This window comes from Eublepharis macularius, chromosome 14, assembly GCF_028583425.1.
Source record: "Eublepharis macularius isolate TG4126 chromosome 14, MPM_Emac_v1.0, whole genome shotgun sequence".
NCBI classification, from domain to species: domain Eukaryota; kingdom Metazoa; phylum Chordata; class Lepidosauria; order Squamata; family Eublepharidae; genus Eublepharis; species Eublepharis macularius.
This window is the reverse complement of record NC_072803.1, coordinates 56,148,165-56,167,479: the sequence shown is the minus strand read 5'-3', so window position 1 is coordinate 56,167,479 and position 19,315 is coordinate 56,148,165. Positions and strand designations below refer to the sequence as shown.

Below are 19,315 nucleotides of genomic sequence, written 5' to 3'. Positions count from 1 at the left end.
CTGCAAAACCAAATTATTCAACAAGGCTTTTTACTGAGACAGGAGGGCTGTATTGTAGGGAGGGGGTCTCAGATGCTTCGCTAATGAGTTAGGGATTATAGACTTCACCATGGTGTTGCCTTACACACTATCTGTTGCTTTAAATATATGGTCCTCTGAGCTACCTGAGCTTCATGTTGTCTAATGTCAGTCCTAGAATTGTTCTCTTTCAGCATTTCTTCAACTCTGTAGTGGATTCTTACTAATGCTGTGTCTTTGAAAACTTGTATTTATTTACCCTATGACATTGTTTATAGAAATGTCCTTGATATTGATTGTATTAATCTCACACTGTGTAATCCGCCTTGAGTCACAGTGAGAAAGGCAGACTAATAATAATACTCAGATTTAAAAATAATAATATTCAATTTATATACTGCCCTTCAGGACAACTTAACACCCATTCAGAGCAGTTTACAAAGTATGTTATCATTATCCGCACAACAATCACCCTGTGAGGTGGATGAGGCTCATAATTTGCTCATAAGATGGAAGACTTTCCTCTTGAGAATGCAAATGTCACATAGACATGGCCACTCCGTGTCTGTATTCTACCACCATTTCAGACTTCAGTTGGGAGCTCAGGTGATGGAATGTTCTTCCATACAGAAACCATTCCTTCCACACAGAAAACCAGCATGTCAGTAAGGAAGGTTCCACCTTTGCATTTCTTCTGATAGGCTAGTTTTCTATGCACAAGGATTCTTTTGTAGGGTCGCAGAAGCAGTAAAATCAGACTACCTACAGACGAGGCATGGGATTCCATATGACAGGGGAAATCACCTGATGTCTAGAAAAACATGAGTTTGTAAATTAACCAAAACAAAAAGGCAAAAATCCTTCCAAAAATGATCAGATGGAGACTGAGTATGCTTCAGGAGTCATGAAGTGCTGAGAGCTGTTGAAGATCAGTTAAAGAGGGAAAGGAGGGAGGACAGAGAGGAAATTGGTTTGCTCAAGCCCCTGAGAATTTAGATCTGAGCCTGCGTTGTGGTGAGAGTGGACTATAAGCCTAATGAACGAATGAATGAATGAATAGCCCTTGTGGCTGCCCCATGGACTTTGGATTATACATGTGCTGAGAGTTCCATGCTCTGGAGTGTATGTTGTCCTTATTCAAATCAAGATCACTGTTTACATCGAGTAGGGGCCTCAGCCTAGGGTTACCAGGCAACTGGCGGGAGAGGACAATGGGGAATGCATGTGGTGTTGGCAGCTTCACCAACAGCACTATGCCACTTCCAGGTACAACACATAAGTGACAAAGAGTAGCTCTAGGAATCACTGGCAGTTCTATGGTACACATTGAGACTTCTGGGTTGTATCTGGAAGTGTTGTAACAATGTCAATAATGTTGCTGATTTTTATTTTATTTTTCACTGGGGCTTGCTGGTGGAAGGCCTTCCACCATAGCGGGAGACCTGGCAAGCCTAGCACCACCCCCATACATTGAGGCAGATGTTACTCATATCTTACCACTCTACTGAGCACAGTTCATTTGTTTATTTACTAATTAAAATATTTACACCCCACCTTTCCTTTTGACTCACGTTTTAAGCCTTCATCTCCTTAGACTTCCTGTATCTTAAATGACTCTTCTGTTCGAGGAAGAGCCACTTAAGTTGGAGGGAGGCTGCTTGGAGGTTGGTTTGATTCATTCCCCTATTTTCCTGATCTGAAATTGCCCCGATGGACTACTGTTTGCTTTGTGGGGGAAAATGAAGTTTAATGATGTCCGTAGATGAGGAAAATGGCTTCTCCTTGTGCACTGTGGCCCTGATTCCAACTAGGCCAGCACACACCTGGGAAATACAGAACTTCCAGCGCATATGCAATCTAAAGTCCTCACGGCAGTGATGATCAACCCTTAGAGAATCCTGGAGGGAGAGATTTTGTGAGGACAAGAGGGATTTTCACATTGTTCCTGCCTCCCATAGTTCTCAGGCTCCCAGATTGTATTAGCAATCCATCCTCCCAATATTTAAAAGAAGCTAATGTTTTTCCCAAGCCCAACCAAAACATGAAAACTCTGTTGTGCTCCTGATCCCATTATAGGGAAGGCAACAAGGCCCAGGGGTGAGAAGGTGGCGTGGTATAGACCGATCTCATCAGCTCTCAGAAGCTAGCCTGGGTCAGAAGCTAACCTGGATGGAGACCACCAAGAAAGATTGGGCTTGCTCAGCAGAGGAATGCAACAGCAAACCACCGCTGCTCCTCACTTGCCTTGAAACCCCCTTGCTTGGGTCACCATAAGTTATTTGTGTCTTGATGGCACACACAAAATGTATAACAGGGACCAGGCACTGTCCCAACCCTTCTGCATGTCCTCCTTTCACAAGCACCTGAGCCCTGCCTTTCTCACCCACATCTTCACTCAAAAGCAGGGCTTTTTTTCAGCTGGAACGCAGTGGAACGGAGTTCTGGCACCTCTTGAAAATGGTCACATGGCCAGTGGTCCCGCGCCCTGATCTCTAGACAGGTGCAGAGGGCAATCTAAACTCCCCTCTGTCTGGAGATCAGGGGGCGGGGCCACTGGCCATGTGACCATTTTCGCTGAGGGTGATATAAACTTTTTTTAAAAAAAACACTTGTTCCAGCTGACCCCAAGTGATGTCATTGTGCGGTCCGGAGTTCCACCACTGAGTTCCACCACCTCTTTTCCCAGAAAAAAAGCCCTACTCAAAAGGTACTGGTAGTAGCAGCAACAGAAGAACTTCTTGCGGCACGCTTTGCAATGAGATGCCTGTCTGTTCCTCCCTGGTATCTGATATGTGGACGTAGCAGATGCCAGGGGTGCTGTGACATGTTTTTCCAGGTATCTGAGTGAGTAATCCTTAGGGAAGTCAGGCGCCCCGGAAATTGCATTCGCTAAAGTCCCTTGCTGATTTTTATGTGCTTAGCTCTGTGTACATTCCAAGTTAGGGAAGAACTTCTCAGGGAAATGGCCGTCGGCTTATAATCCAGCTGAGCGTTTGTGTCCTGAACCAGGCAAGAGCAAACTGGTGTTATCAGTGTCCACAGCTAGTCCCCCTATAGATGATGCCTGTGACCATTCTTTGCAGTTTATGCCTGATAGCCGCAGATAGGCCAGTTCTGCGTGACTTTTTTCTAATCCTGTTTTTTAAAAACGACACTGGCACTGTTACCCCGTGCCTTTGCCCCTTTCCTCCTCTTGATTATGGGTATCCTGAGGATCCAGTTATCTCTTTCCACATTGCCACTCAGAGCGGCTTTGTAGACATAGATGAATCGTGAGAGGTAACCAGAGCCGCCTCCACCCGTGGCTCGGTTTCATACAGGCCAGCTTGATGAAGCAAGCCCTTTCTTTCAAGAAGCCTCTGTGCTGCAAGACGAGAACAAGGGATCTGTTCTGTGAAGCTTTAGCTCACCACTCAAGGGGTGCCTGCCTCCACGTGACCACCTGTGAGAGAAATATGCCATTAGCTACAACAGCTGCTGCCCTGCTTGTTTATAAATGGCAGAGGGGAACTCCAGGAGCAAGAATTAACTGGCTCCCTTCATAGGGGAAAAAAAGCCTTAGGAAGATCACTTGAATGCAGACCTGTTTTAAAGACCTTTATGGGTCCTGGAGGCGTCACACAACCCTAGGGCGTACCATTTAGACCAGGGCAGACATTTCTCATATGTCATGTGATCATTTTCATTTATTCGGTTTCCTATTTATACTGAAGTCTTGAGACAGATAACAGATTCTAAATTTAAAAACCTGTATACAAATTCTGAAATCTGATAGGACAATTAAAACCAGGGCTGTGTGCATTTTACAGTTGCTTCAATAGCCTGGGGCTCAGAACCAAGCATCCTGAACATCTCCATTAGTTTCTAGCTCTGAAAGGGAGTGGGCGTAGTAGCAAAATAGACCCTCCAGACCAGTTACTGGCGACAAACACTGGTGGGAGAGCTGCTGGCATGGTGACCTGCCTTGTGAGCTTGCCAGTGGCACCTAGCTATCCGTGGTGGAAGGGTGCTGGAACAGAGTAATATTTTGGTTGGATCCAGGGGTTTTTTTTGGGAAAAGAGGTGGTGGAACTCAGTGGGTTGCCCTTGGAGAAAATGGTCACATGGCTGGTGGCCCCGCCCCCTGATCTCCAGACAGAGGGGAGTTTAGATTGCCCTCCACGCTGTTGAGCGGCGCGGAGGACAATCTCAACTCGCCTCTGTCTGGAGAGCAGGGGGCGGGGCCACCAGCCATGTGACCATTTTGAAGAGGTTCCGGAACTCCGTTCCACCACGTTCCAGCTGAAAAAAAGCCCTGGTTGGATCTAACAAGGTTCCGTTTTATGCTCATTCAGATTGATTCATGGAGGATAGGTCTGTGAGTGGCTTTTGGCTATGGCAGCTCAATAGAACTCACAGATTCAGGAACAACTAGTAATCCAGGAATTGCTAATTACTGGTGGCAAACCTTGAGAGAAGGCTGTTTCATTCCTGACCTGCCTGCGGGCTCTTCCAAAGCATCTGCCTGTCAGCTATGTAATACAAGATGTTGGACTGGATAGATCACTTGTTTGTTTAAGCAGGACTGATGTTCTTAGGGGTATTGTCTGGGTGAAACTGTCAAAAAATGAGCGACAAGGACTTGGTGATGGTTTCTGTGCTCTAGGTTCTAGTTACCAGAAGTAGAATGTTATACAAAATAAACTTATTGATGAAATGTAGGCTGTCTCTACAGGTTTTTTTTTTAAAGGGGATGCTTGTATTAATAGATTTGGGAGGGGGAGGATTCTTTTTTTAAAAAATTTTCAGAATTTTGAACACATTTCTAAACCTAAGATTGCTCAAAGCAAGAATAATCAAAAGCACAGAAAAAAAATGTATGTGGACTGAGTTGAGTGCCAGATGTGTAATGAAGTCACCCTCATGATGACGGCTAACCCATATTCTTAACCTTAGATTTTTTTTTAAAAGCTTCTAACCTTCATGATTTATCAGTTAGCAGTAGAAGTTAAGAGCACCTTCAGAGAAGGGATGGGGCTTCATGCTCCTCCGTCTTAAACTTGTCCTTTCTCTCTCCCGTATACTAGGGTGATATGGGCGCTGTTGGACCAATAGGCTTTCCAGGACCAAAAGGATTAAAGGTGAGTGTGATGCAGGGCTTTTTTTCTGGGAAGAGAGGTGGTGGAACTCAGTGGTGGAACTCAGGACCGCACAATGATGTCACTTTGGGTTATCTGGAACAAGGGGGGAGTTCTTTAAAGTTTAAATTGCCCTTGGCGAAAATGGTCACGTGGCCAGTGGCCCCGCCCCCTGATCTCCAGACAGAGGGGAGTTTAGATTGCCGTGGAGGGCAATCTAAACTCCTCTCTAGAGATCGGGGTGGAGCCACCGGCCATGTGACCATTTTCAAGAGATGCCGGAACTCCGTTCCGCTGCGTTCCTACTGAAAAAAAGCCCTGGCGTGATGGAGTTCCTGAAGGCTAGATGCCGTCCCATAGCATTTTGCCCTCCGTGTCACGATTTCCCACCTACTCCATTGTCCTGGGGTTCCACACAAGAAACCCACAAGAAAAGTTTGAGGAGATAGAATCTGGGCCTGGGCATAATAAACCCACCCAACTTGGGTAATGAGGTTAACTGACAGGGACAAGATTGTTTGCTTTCTAAAAGGGAACAAGAACAAAGTTTATTCAGGACTCCCCCCATATTGGGTTAATAGGATCACATAACTAAGAGTTGTGGGATTATGAGTTTCAAGGAAAACCTTCTCTCAGGCATGTTTATTGCCTTTAAAACACTGCATTCGGCTGCAACTTAGTTTCATGCTAAACCAAGCAAATCCTGCTGGACCACTGTAACACCTCAGTTCCCCACACCGTGAGGGAGACTTCCTCAAAGATCTGATACCACCACAGATCTTTAACTCACACTCCTGGTAAACGAATCCTTCTCTCTCAGCCCCAGTCATACCAAACCATTGTTGGTGGCAAGGGATCCCCTGTCACCAGTGGGCACTTCCTGCTGCCGCTCAATTGGCTCGTGGAGGGGAAATGGTGGGAAATGAGGGGAACATCAGTAGCTAGTAACCCTGCTCAGCCCTCACAACTTTACTTCTAACAGTCTCCCTCTGTCAGACCTTAACCTTTCCAGCCCATAGCTCCTATTTTCTGGTTCAGAGCACTACTCTGATTGGCTCCTGTGTCTCTAGCTGTAGAATATTTCTGACAGGTTTCCATACCTGTCATAGTGAGTGATTTCTGATGGGGTGGGAGCCATAATTCCTTTTGAGTCTCAGCAGGAAAGGCAAACTATAAAGTAAATAAATAAATATTCCAGCAGCAGCCACCTATACTTTGCCTGTGGGGTCTCTGGCCTTCCTTCCACTTAAATGGTCTCGGGTGTTGGGTGTTGGGAAAGACTTCTTTTTTTCCCCTGCCTGATTCCCTGGAGAGATGCTGCCAGTCAGAATAGTCACGGCAGTGGGTTTGGCAGATTTGTGGAAGTCTGTGGTTCAGTAGCAGGACATGTGCTTTGAATGCAAGAGGGACCAGTCATGGGGGAGGGGGCTGGGCCCGCAACCTCAAAGGGGTCCTCAAAGTTTGACAAGTGATGAGGCCCAGGTTCTAGTACCACAAGGTTTCGTTAGGGCGCACATTTGACATTTGTGGACATTCATGTTAAATATCAGGCCTTATTTTGTTTTTGTGTGTCATCTTTTAAAAAAAGTTTTATTATCGTTTGGGGCCTCAAAAGCTTGGATGGCCCATCTCGGCGTCTCTGGACCTCTGAAAGGGCCTGTATGCAGAAGATCCCAGGTTTAATCCTCAACTAAAGAACTTTAGCTCAAAAGGCTGGGAAAGACCCTTGAGAGCTAAATACTGGGCTGGAAAGACTAGACACTGCAGCCCTAGAAATTACTTTGACCACAGGAGGCCAGAGACGAGGAGGCCAATTCTTGTGTATCCATGGCAGCAGATGAAGAAAGGGAAGAGATTGAAGAAAGGGAAGGGACTGGTAAACTGTCTCTCTGTTTTTCTGAGCAAATATAAGCTAATGAAGAATCATCAAGGAATGTTTTCCCATGTCAGTGGGATTCCTTAGGAGATGATGGAACACAAGAGCCTCTGTAGGGAGCCTTTCCTGTTAATCACTCCCTTCCTCTGAGACCCAAGATAAGATTTGAAACCAGGGAGAAGATGGCCTCTACCTCCCACTTTCTCATAATATCCTGCATGCATCTCCTCTCTACAGTTCTTCACCTGCTGAGAGAGGTTTGCTAGTTGCCAGCTAATAAATTCTAAGTTCTTTAAGCCTGATCTGGTCTGTAAAAACACTCGTGCCTGCCTCTGGCTCTCTTTCTCTCCTTTGGTGGACAGAAATGCATGACTGGGCCCTCATGTGTTTACCTGATGCCTCCATAATAACAGTCCCTAATTTCTGATCTCTGTTGGTGGTAAATCCCAGTCCTAATTTTTTGCTTTGAGTATATACTGTGAAAAGTTTGTGTCTGTTGCTAGAGTTGTCATCCTTCAAGGATCAGCATCTCCCTACCCCACCCTGAGTTAAATCTCTGAGAGTCTCTCTACACCAGACATCTGACACGTGTTCTTCACTTATTGGGAGATGGAATATTAGCCGGGAAGTGTAGTTTTGAAAGACAGAGCCGGCGGAGATCACTCCAGAGGGGACGGCTTCTCTCACAGTTCTCCACCTCCTCTGGCATCTCCCCTTCCAGAGCCGTTGCCCTGCCAAGGCTTAATTAAGCAGCAGGGGTGGCAAAGTAAAAGGTCCAGAAGGGGAGACAGTCTGGCACACCAGAGGCGGCAGAGGGCTGTGAGAGAGTCTGTTCCCTCTGGAGCGATCTCTTTCAAAACTACGTTTCTCAGTTAACATTGCATCTCCCAGCACTTGATAGACATGCACCCTGCATCTTGTGTAGAAAGACTCTGAGTATGTGTATGTGTGCACATTCATCTTGAAGCTGGTCACATGCTCATAAAAGCATGCACATGAACAGTAAGCCATGTGGTACAGATCCTGTCATTTCATTCTCTCTAGTTGAGGAGGATGTTTTTCATCTGCCAGTAGCGTCATATAGCACATTTCTGGACATCAAACAACAAGTGGCTTTTAAATCAGTGCTGGGCAGGTTGTTCCTGGATAAATAAATAGGCAGAGAAGAGCCTTTAACTATGTATGACTGAGGAAGGGGTGGAGCTTGCAAAGTGATCCTTGGTATGAGAAAAGGGGATTCCGAGGCATTCTTCTTTTTCCATCTGTGAAATATTTGAGGGTTGGCTACATTGCTGAGCATCAGGAAATGTCTAGTGAAAACGTTTTAAAAATTTACTCAGACTTCCATTGAGATTTCAGATTAATTCTGCTGTCTTCTGCTGACTTTAAGGCATATTAATCTATTGGATTATTTATTTTTATTTTCATAATATTTTTAAATTGTTTATTTTAATTGTGCATTAAGTTTATTTTATATTTGGATTTAATTATTTGTAAGCCCTCTCAAGATACCTGTAAGTTACATACACGCAGTTGACAGGGTAGTAATGTTTTAATTAAATATATATAATGTATATAATAATATATACATATTAAAAATACCTCTTTTCCATGTAGATTTCCAGAAGCATAAAGATGAAAAACAGTTAATTTACAATACAAACATCAAAAATAACAAAAAGCAACAATATAGAATAAAAACAAAAATGAAAAGAAAGAACGATGTATTGTCGAAGGCTTTCACAGCCGGAGAACGATGGTTGTTGTGGGTTTTCCGGGCTGTATTGCCGTGGTCTTGGCATTGGAGTTCCTGACGTTTCTCCAGCAGCTGTGGCTGGCATCTTCAGAGGTGTAGCACCAAAAGACAGAGATCTCTCAGTGACACACTCTCTCACTCTCGCTGTGACACTGAGAGATCTCTGTCTTTTGGTGCTACACCTCTGAAGATGCCAGCCACAGCTGCTGGCGAAACGTCAGGAGCTACAATGCCAAGACCACGGCAATACAGCCCGGAAAACCCACAACAACCAAAAGAAAAAACCCTTTCTGCTGCTACAGACAGCAGTTGCAAAATGGACATTCCCCTTTAGGCATTTCTTCCTGTCAGTTGTGACCCTCCTTTGGACCTTATTTTCTTTTCTGCCCTTCATTTCTGTGACCTGATGGTTTTCCCACAAGTTCCAAGTGCTCAGTTTACTAAAGAAAGTCCATATTTTCTTGTTTCCTGGTAAATTCCTGTCCCTCCCCCCCCCTTCTCGGAATGCCTTGTTTTAAAATGCTGCTAATGTGAGTTGCCTGGTTGTGAGGTGCAGAGGCACTTCGGCATTCATTGCCTCAGGAGACACAGCTCGTCACTCAAGCACCTTCCTCCAAGACAGGGAAGTTTACCTCATAATTAATTGCAGGGTGGTGATCCCTTAGTCCTTGGGGCCACTAGCCATTGTTTCACCAGGGAGCCCTTTTCCCTTGAAGGGTGTGCCCGACACAGAAGAGCTTCCAGGTTGCATATTACATCTTTTCTTTAGTGCACATGTATGTAGATGCATGCACATGAATGCTAAGGTACCATAAAGGATTTCATAGATGCAGAGGAGTTAGCCGTGTTAGTCTGTGATAGCAAAATCAAAAAGAGTCCAGTAGCACCTTTAAGACTAACCAATTTTATTGTAGCATAAGCTTTCGAGAATCAAGTTCTCTTCGTCAGATGCCTGATACAGAGTCTCTGTATCAGGCATCTGACGAAGAGAACTTGATTCTCGAAAGCTTATGCTTTCTCTGTATCAGGCATCTGACGAAGAGAACTTGATTCTCGAAAGCTTATGCTTTCTCTGTATCAGGCATCTGACGAAGAGAACTTGATTCTCGAAAGCTTATGCTTTCTCTGTATCAGGCATCTGACGAAGAGAACTTGATTCTCGAAAGCTTATGCTTTCTCTGTATCAGGCATCTGACGAAGAGAACTTGATTCTCGAAAGCTTATGCTACAATAAAATTGGTTAGTCTTAAAGGTGCTACTGGACTCTTTTTGATAAAGGATTTCATATCCTGCAGTTGCTGAGATATATTTTGAACTGTCGTCAACCTATTGTAGGACAAAACAAAACAAAATTTTGGAGGCTAGGTACTTGCAGAGTAAATAAGTACTGCATACAGAAAGCAAAACAGAGCTTTCAGCAATATGCAGTGGTGTGCCTGTGTTGGGGGCGGGTTTTCAGACAACGATTCTTCTTATGAGCATTAGGGTGTTTACAGCTATGTCCCTCATTTCGTCTGTTCCCTTTCTTTGAATTTATACAGTGGGTGGGATCAAGAGGGTAAGATCTTTAAAGGATTCAGGTTCACCCAGAGCACTGACAAATGGTTAGAGGTACCATGCCTCAGTTCACTCTTGTGTCTTTCTTTCCCTCTCTTATTTTTAGGGGCTGATGGGAAATCCCGGAGAGCATGGACTGAAAGGTGATAAGGTGATCTGAATATTCCCTTATTGCACTGTTGTTATTTCTCTGCATGCAACCCCCCACGCCTGGTTTGTGTTTTCTTTGCATGGTGTGACATGCCCGCATCTCCCCCTATTTTTCTCCCTATTTGTTTTCCCCCTTACTAACCTGACCCTCTTCATATTCTCTTGGCTCTGCATATCCAGAACCTACTAATCACTTCTTCCTTAAGGACTACTGATCTGAAATTTGGTCTCTTGTCATTTTCAAGGTTTGCAGAATTAGAAGATAGATCAGCAAAGTTTCTGTGCAATACAGGGCTTTTTTTCAGCAGGGACGCAGTGGAACGGGGTTCCGGAACCTCTTGAAAATGGTCACATGGCTGGTAGCCCCGCCCCCTGATCTCCAGACAGAGGGGAGTTTAGATTGTCCTCCGCGCCGCTCGGCGGCGTGGAGGGCAATCTAAACTCCCCTCTGTCTGGAGATCAGGGGGCGGGGCTACCAGCCATGTGACCATTTTCTCCGAGGGCAACCCACTGAGTTCCATCACCTCTTTTCCCAGAAAAAAAGCTCTGGTGCAATATATTCTGGAACATTCAATAGGTTTGGTGGGGAAAAAATGGAATGCAGTTGGCCAGTGTGATGCTTGGGTTTACCTGCAACTAATAACATGGGATCAAACACTCTCCTCTCCATCAAGTGTCTGCTTTTGTTTTGCACATTTGCCTATTGTCTGTGTGGCTGAGACAGCCTTGTCCAGTTGCATCTGGTGGGGCTACCTTAAATTTTCACAGGCTTCTGTTTTCATCACCAAAGTTACTGGATGATGGGGGCACAAATCTTATGCTGAAAGCATATGCTTCCATAGTCCCTGCTGGTTTTTGAGACTGGTCCCTAGTCTGCCTTTTGGAGATGCCTTGTCGAAGCGTTGTTAGTCAGTTCAAGACTGAATAGCTCCCTTGTCCAGTCTCTGCAGTTAAATCTCAGAGCTGGGAAAGGTGGATGCTTTGTGTACTGCAGGAGCACTTAAATGCACACACATGAATGCTAAGGGCTTATGTAAACGAGGCTCATTCATACTCGGCACTTGGGAAATTGATTTGATGTGCCCATAGTATAGCATATGAGTATTTCATTCCTCTAGTACAACTGTATCCCTGCTGGTTTTTAATACACTGTAGAACAAGCTATTCTGGAGTAAAGGAATACAGCTTAGATGGGGAAGATCCTTCACCAGTGTGTAATGGGGGAAGGGGAGCCTTGCAAACTGATCCTTCTGGTGCAAATAGGATTTTTTAAAACCTAGCGGGTCCCCGTTTCCATCTATAAAATATTGCAGGTTGGCACACTACACCTCATGAAGAATCACAAACATACCCTTTGTGATCCCTGCCCTGTCTTTGTAAGCGCTTTGCCCATATAGGGAGAAGGATAGGGCTGTGGATTGCCTCTAGTTCTCTTTCATATAGTTATCCTGTCCCTTCCTCCAGGAAAGACTGTGTACAAGTTTTTCCCATGCTTTTCATTTTATCCTCACAATTACCCTGTGAGGTAGGCTAGGTTGAGATACTGTGTCTGGCCCAACACCCAATGAGTAGTGGTCTGAACCAGATCTCCCCAGTTTTAGTCTCACCATTAATGCCGCTATAGTTCCTTGGATCTTTGCCTGAAATGCAAAGCCATGGCCTTAGGTTCAAGTCCAGCTATAAATCTGATTCCTGATTCTCCCCCTTTCTCCTTTTTTCCTTCCTCAGTCTGTCCCCCTTCCATACTGGTTAGGTATATGGTTCCCAGGTTCTGGTGGAAACCTCCTTGTCCTGAGATTTCTGCCTTAGAGACAGCTGATGAATGAGAATGAAGCGTCAACTTTTCTGAGCTCCAGAGTTTTGCAAAGAGGAAAAAAAAATCCCAGATGGGAGATGGCACCTGAATCTCCAAGTGCTAGAGCAGACACATGGCAATCCATCTCCTTCTCTGCTGCCAGAAGCCATCAACCTTTCATAATTATTAATTCAAATCAGATGAGAGTGGCCTCAGAGGGCCTAACTTATTCCATCTGCTCCTTCTTGCTGACTCGCAAAGGTCTGAGGGAAGGAATTAATGGATTTTGAGGGCATCCCACATCCTGCTTGGCATGGGGAGATGTCTCTCTCTCTCTCTCTCTCTCTTCTCCCATCTGAGTATCTGAGAGCTTTGCTTCAGCATGTCTGTGTTTAGCTCTGCCAGTGGGGAGAGACTCACTTTTCTCCTGTACACATGACCAGTTTGTTCCTGCGAGGCTTCTTCAGGAGATATTCTCATTACATTGTACCTGATATTTCAAACAGGAGCTTGATAGCCTCTCTTATGAGTAGTCAGAGTTACTTAGATTTCACACTGCCAGAGTAAGTCCAAACAAAGCAGATTCTGCTTTGGGTCTTGGGCAGTTGCGTAAGAGGTGTATAAAATGTGATTCAGTGAGCTGACACTCATGCAAGCGAAATTGTGCACATTGTACTTAAAAACGATTTTTTCCCCATCTGCTTTCATCCTGAACCTTCTTCCTCTCCCTGTTAAACCTGAGAAAATGTTTAAAACCATTAGGTGGAAGAAACTGCTGAATGAGAAGCTTGCAGGACTCCCATTAGGCTCCTTGTGCCTGTACCTAAAAATGCAGGCGGTCTCAGGTTCAATCCCTGGCATGTTGAGTTAAAAGGTATAGGAAAGATACTCTGTCTGGAATCTTGGAAAGCCACTGCCTAAGTTGACGGTACTTCATCGTAACAGAGAGAGGCCCATAAATTGCCTGCAGAAAATAGCAGGTTCCATTCCCATCATTGGCAGGTGAAAGCTCTCAAGTAACAGGGAGTGGGAAGGATCTAGGGCTGCTTCACTCATTACCAAGTCCATGTTTCCAGTCAACCCTTGTGGTCTGGAGTTTCCCTGCTTGGAGCTCCTGATCAGAAGGATGCAGGGAGAAGGTGCATAATCCTTCCGGCTTGCACCATCTTCCTCCCCTGAAACATCTCCGAGAACTGCTATTTGCTCTGCTGGGGAAACTTCAGCACATGGATGTTTCCTCTTGAAAGGCAAATGTCAGCTCCCTAAGGCTGTTGCAGGTCAAGAGGAGGTTTAAGCTCTCTCACCACTCATGCCAAGGCCCCATCCGTATTGGGCCTGTGTGCATCTGGAAATTGAGTTCAACTGGGGAATTCCCAGCATCATCTGATGGAAACTCATGGCAGCCGCAACATCACATACAGATCGATCCTGAGATCTTGGAGAATTGTTGTCAGTCACAGGAGGCAATACTGAGAATGAGGGACTAATGAGCTGGCTCAGTGTATGGCAGTTCCGTATGTGGCACTGAAAGAAGATGCGGTTTTTGGACCTTCTGTCCCATCTCCTTGCCTGTCCTCTGGCTGTCTTCCGTGCCCCACAGTAGCAAGAAGGAGGGGAGCTGAAGGGAGTTAAAGAAGGAATGCAGCCAGAATAGGTGCAGTGGCCCCAGGGATCCTGATGGGTGTGTGTGCGCCTTGGTCAGTTTGGAAGGGGAGATGCCATCCTCTGGCTATCCTGTGCATATGTCCAGTTCATATACCTGCATCTGGGTTGTTTTACGCTTTATACTGAAGGGCTTTTCTACTCTGGTATGTAATCTGTTTTGATCAAAATGTTATCAAAATGACTTGGGGAATACCCAGGGGCTGTTCCAGGTTTAGGAAAGTCCCAGGCCTGAGTGTGGGAGGGGGGGGGGCTTTCAGCCTCTGACCACCACCAGGCTCATGCCTTCCTTCCATCCCACTCACATCCCCACCTGTCTGTGTCCTTCCTCCTCCTCTCCTGTTTGTGAGTCTTTGCATCAACTGTATGTCCCTTCCCCAAAGGTGTGCATAAAGGAACTCCACCACTGTGCCCACCAGGAGAACTACCATTGTACAACCCCTGAATATTCTTCCCTGGTAGCCTGTGGTTAGAAGGCTCTGAGCAGCGGGCCTTGCCAGAAATCCTGGTCCTTGGCAGCTGCTCCTCCTTATGGTATGCTGACACTAGCCCTAGGGGTACTGCTGTTTGCAGCTGCCATTTAACACTCATTTTGGACCCCCCCCCCTTTATCAAAAAGAGTTCAGTAGCCCCTTTAAGACTAACCAACTTTATTGTAGCATAAGCTTTCGAGAATCACAGTTCTCTTTGTCAGATGCATGATGCGCATCTGACGAAGAGAACTGTGATTCTCGAAAGCTTATGCTACAATAAAGTTGGTTATTCTTAAACAGGGGTCATTTCGTAGAAAAAGAGCTGGAGGAACTCATTAGCAGAACTCATTAGCATATGCCATGCCCCTTGCCATCACCGAAAGTGTGTCATTAGCATAACTGATTTGCATATGCCACACCCCCTGACATCACCTATCCTAGCTGTTTTGGACCAAATCCTGGCCGAAATTGGGCCCAAAATGGCAAAAAGGGACTGAAAATGGCCAAAAAGGGGCCCAAAATGGTCAGGATCAGGCCGCTGCTGAGCGGGAGAATGATCCACTACCCATCAGAGGCCCAATCTGGGCCGTTTCGGCCCCAATCCAGGCTGAAATGGGCCCAAATGGCTGAGAGTCAGGTGGGAGGGGCCACCTGACATGTGACCTCTTTGGGGAACTGCCGGAACTCTGTTCCGGCGCGTTCCCCCTCGAAATGAGCCCTGGTCTTAAAGGTGCTACTGGACTCTTTTTGATTTTGCTACTACAGACTAACATGGCTAACTCCTCTGCATCTCCCCCGCTTTATGTCTGTGAAACATCATGGTGCCTAAAAGGATCAGCAAATGGCACCTAGTTTGTCGCAGAAACAGTATGAAACTCTCTGGTACCTCAACCTGGAGTCTGATGAAGGTGGACCCAATAGCAAAAACTCTCATCCAGCCACACAGGAAATAGCCTCTTCCCTTGATTCTGTCCTCATTCTTCCCCTAGAGGCTGTGACTCAGTGGTAGAGCATCTGCTTTGCAGATGCTTTGAAGTACCACCATGGATCTCAGGGGGAAAGGTGGGGTATAAAATAAATAAATAAAAATATAAAGTACATGCCAACTGGAGAAGTTTCTATCGCTTCTATAAAGCCCCATTAGCCGCCACGAAGAGAACAACTTTGCTTGTGAGCTCTGTGTTTCTAACATCGACTGAAAAGAAAAATTAATTAATTCACATTGGACTGTCTTCATTCCTCCTTATGTCTCATGTGTTTTTAGAAGATTTTTGACTTGGCTCTTCTGACCTTGGTGCTGTCCTGCAGTTACTACTATTGACCTCCAGGCAGCGAAATCATTTGCTGCTAAGAGACGTCCATCGAGCTCCAATCCCCCAGCAGCTAAGTCATCTGCCATGAAGGAGTGCCCATCTTGGGCTGGATCCATGCCATCTTTGAAATAGGCCTCTACATTGGATCCGTTGGGTGGATACCCTGTTCTCCAAGACCTCCTTCAGATTAGAGTGTTCACCAAGTGCAGGGAACCAAGGGTAGCCCATCTCATAGCCCTACTTTGTTCTTTTTTACAGTATCTGGGCAACTGGCTCATCACTGCCCCATTCAGGGTTCAGTTGATGACTGATGTTGGGCTGTTTGTGGAAATATGCCATGAGCTAGAGTTTATGATCTATGTAAAAAGTCATGGCTGGAGCCTGTCCAGAATTTTGTCTACATTGGTGTGACCTTGGACTGTGTGAGTAGCAAGGTCACCCTGCCCCTAGACAGGGCTCAGACACAGCGGCTCCATATCGTCTGGAGCAGACAGAGTTTGCCAAGACTAAGGTCAGCTACCACATTGGTGGTATCCATTGTAGGCTGAAGATGTGCACTTGCAAAATTGATCTGAGAGAAATTTCAGAATATCCTCACACTTTCCTAACCATACATTTTTCCTTCCCTAGACAAGTCTTCAGGTCCCTTGAATGGTGATGCAAAGCCAATGAATTTGTTCATGGGGTGTACCCTTTGGTACTAGATCGGATCAAGTCACTCTTACAACCTATGCTCCATTGCAGGACTGGGGTGCACATTGTGGTGATGTTACTACACAAAATGAATGATCTGATAAGGAGGGGACATTGCATATTTAGGTACTGGAATTCAGATCCATATGTTACGCTCTTGTTTCATTCACAGCTATGCACTGGGGTAAAGATACTCAAATCCAAATGGGCAACACTACAGTGATTTGCTGCTTCAACAAATGGGGAGGCATGGCATCGCTACAGCCATCTGTAGTTGAGTGATTCCTAACAAAATTTCCATGCAGACTATCCACATCATGGGCTCAGACAACAGCAGAGCAGAAGTGTTGCGCACCGTTCTAAGTTCTAATCATGAATGGAGTGTGAATGATATCAACCTACATCAAATATTCTTGCAGTGGGGAGTTCCATATGTCAATATGTCCACGGATATGGTTAACGCCAAAACACAAGGATTTTGTTCCAGGACATCTCCTCTCCTTCGGGGTCATGTTCCAACATGTATAGACAGGTTGCCTGTTCTACACATCCCACCAATTCCCTTGGTATCCAGTGTCATTTGCCAAATAGAAAGAATACTTCCAATTGTACCCCTTTTGGGCCCAGACAAATTTGGTTCCTAAGTTACTCACTCGGTCCAAACAGAACTACATGCCATTTCTTCTGGCATCGGACATAATTCAACTAAGAACACTGTTTCCTCTTTATTTGAGTTCTATACATTTGATAGCATGGCACACTCGATCCAGTCTATAAAACTTCCTGTACAAGTACAATTCTCCTGAACACTGGATGAACTTCCACTAAGAGGTCTTATGATTCCAAATGGAAATGTTTTTCAGAGTAGACGAAAACTAATGTCACTATGTCTGTGAGTTAGCCTTTACTCTTTATTTTTGAGTACCTATACACCCTGAAGTCAAAAGATTTCACAACTATGTCTCTTAAGGTTCACCTGTCAGCCATATACACCTTCCACATTCAGATCAATGGCCAGTTTGTGTCTTCTCATCCTAACCTCGCAAATTCCTTAAAGGAATGATAAATGTTTATCAACTAAGGTGATCTCTGGTCCCTCAGTGGTCCCTGTCCTTGGTGCTGTCATGCCTAATGTTAGCACCCTATCAACCCCCAGCCACTTGCACACTGGAGCCACTGTCATTGAAAGTGAGTGTCTTTGTAGCATTCAGCTAGGCGAGGAGGTGACTTGTCAGGGCTGACCCACTGTCATGAGTCAGCCTTGCCCTGACGTGCACCAGCCTCGCTCTGCCACCCTGCCACTCGCACCAGAGTCCTCAAAAGATGAAGAGCTGGAGGAGCCAGCAGGGTCTACTCTGGAGCCAGCTGTAGCTCCAGAGGAAACCCAGGAAGAGCAGCCAGGAACCTCTGAGGTGGCTGTTGTGAAGGAAGACTCCCACAGAGCTAAGGAGAAACCTGAACTTGCTGAGAGAAGGAAGAACAAGGCAAAAGCAGCTGTGTGGGAATGAGGCAAGAGTGCTCATTTACAGGCACAGCACAGGGCAAGGCTATCAGAGGAAGAGACAACACCTGCACCTAGTTAGGAGAAGCATAAAAGGCAGATGCTGGGCAGCATCCAGTGTGGAAGCAACTTTGCTTATCACTCCCTGCTGCCAGTAGTGCTGTACCTGATCCTTCCTTGTACCTTGCCTTGCCCGGAACTGACTTATTGGATTCTGACCTCGGCCTGTCTCCTGGACTCTCCCTCCTGCCTGCTCCCTCCTCTGATGGACTTATTGGATTCTGACCTCGGCCTGTCTCCTGGACTCTCCCTCCTGCCTGCTCCCTTCTCTGATGGACTTATTGGATTCTGACCTCAGCCTATCTCCTGGACTCTCCATCTTGTCTGCCACCCCCATCTGACTGATTTCTTGGCTCTGCCCTTTGACTGAACTCCTGGACTTCCTACCGGGGAGCTGCCTGCTTGCTTGGCACCTGGAACAGATGCTCTCTCCTCAGACGCGACGCCCACCATTTTTCAAATTTAATGAAAATAGGACAACCGCAGGACTTGGAGGTCCTGTGTCAGAAAGCCGAACTGATCAGAGAAATAAAAGTGACCTTGAAAGATTTTGCCCCTCATACCCTGGGAGAGGATCTCTGGGTTTATCTGTCCACCTTGGAGAGGGCAGTTGCAAAACGGGTCAGGGAGGTGAACTATGTGAAGTGTCTATCATATTAAAGCAGGAATTATCTGCTGCGTATAACAATATGTTCAAGAGTTGAGAGGAGTAAAATATAAGGAGTTCAAAGCTGCTATGTTTGAACAGTTCTGCATGGGACCCAATTATTTCCACAAGCAATTCAGATTGCTAACCCTGCAGGAGGGCAAAACTTACAATGAGTATGCTACTAAAATGGTGGAAATTGGCACTGCTATTGCTGGATCGATTTTCTATCTGTTTCCCAAAGAGTTTAAGCCTCTGGTAAAAGATGAAGATCCAAAAAAATGCTATGGGAGCAGCTGAGATTGCTGACCAGCTGACACTGAATAGGAGGGTTTGAATGGAGTGACACCTCATTTGGGGAGAGAAGGGAAGGTGGTCCAGAGGAATGAGAGGGGGAGATCTTGTTCCAAAAGGGAGGGAACTTCTGCATCACTGGAGAACTGGAAATCCCCCAGGTCCTCCTTATGGCTCATATGGGAAGAGAAAGTCCCTGAGATATTTTAAGGCCCAGTTTGTTCAGAGCTTGAAATGGCAACCTGAAGCAACTAATGCTATTGTTGCAACAGTGAGGTCCTTTATATCCCTGCCAGGCCATCACTGATGATGGCTACACTCTGTGCTAGCTGAACCTTACAAACAAGTTTTGAGACTGATCCAGGCAGAACATGTGAGAGACTCAGAGATTGGAAAAGCCTGTT

At 45.7% G+C, this 19,315-nt stretch overlaps 1 protein-coding gene across 1 annotated transcript in view; it reads left to right on the top strand.

The window, feature by feature from the left end:
* Window positions 1–19,315, top strand: part of COL27A1 (collagen type XXVII alpha 1 chain) — a 342,023-nt gene that overhangs the window by 159,121 nt on the left and 163,587 nt on the right. Inside the window, exons 15-16 of the mRNA XM_054997267.1 lie at window positions 5,085–5,138; window positions 10,431–10,475. Of these exons, the coding sequence (XP_054853242.1) occupies window positions 5,085–5,138; window positions 10,431–10,475 (99 nt within the window). The remainder of the gene's footprint in view (window positions 1–5,084; window positions 5,139–10,430; window positions 10,476–19,315) is intronic.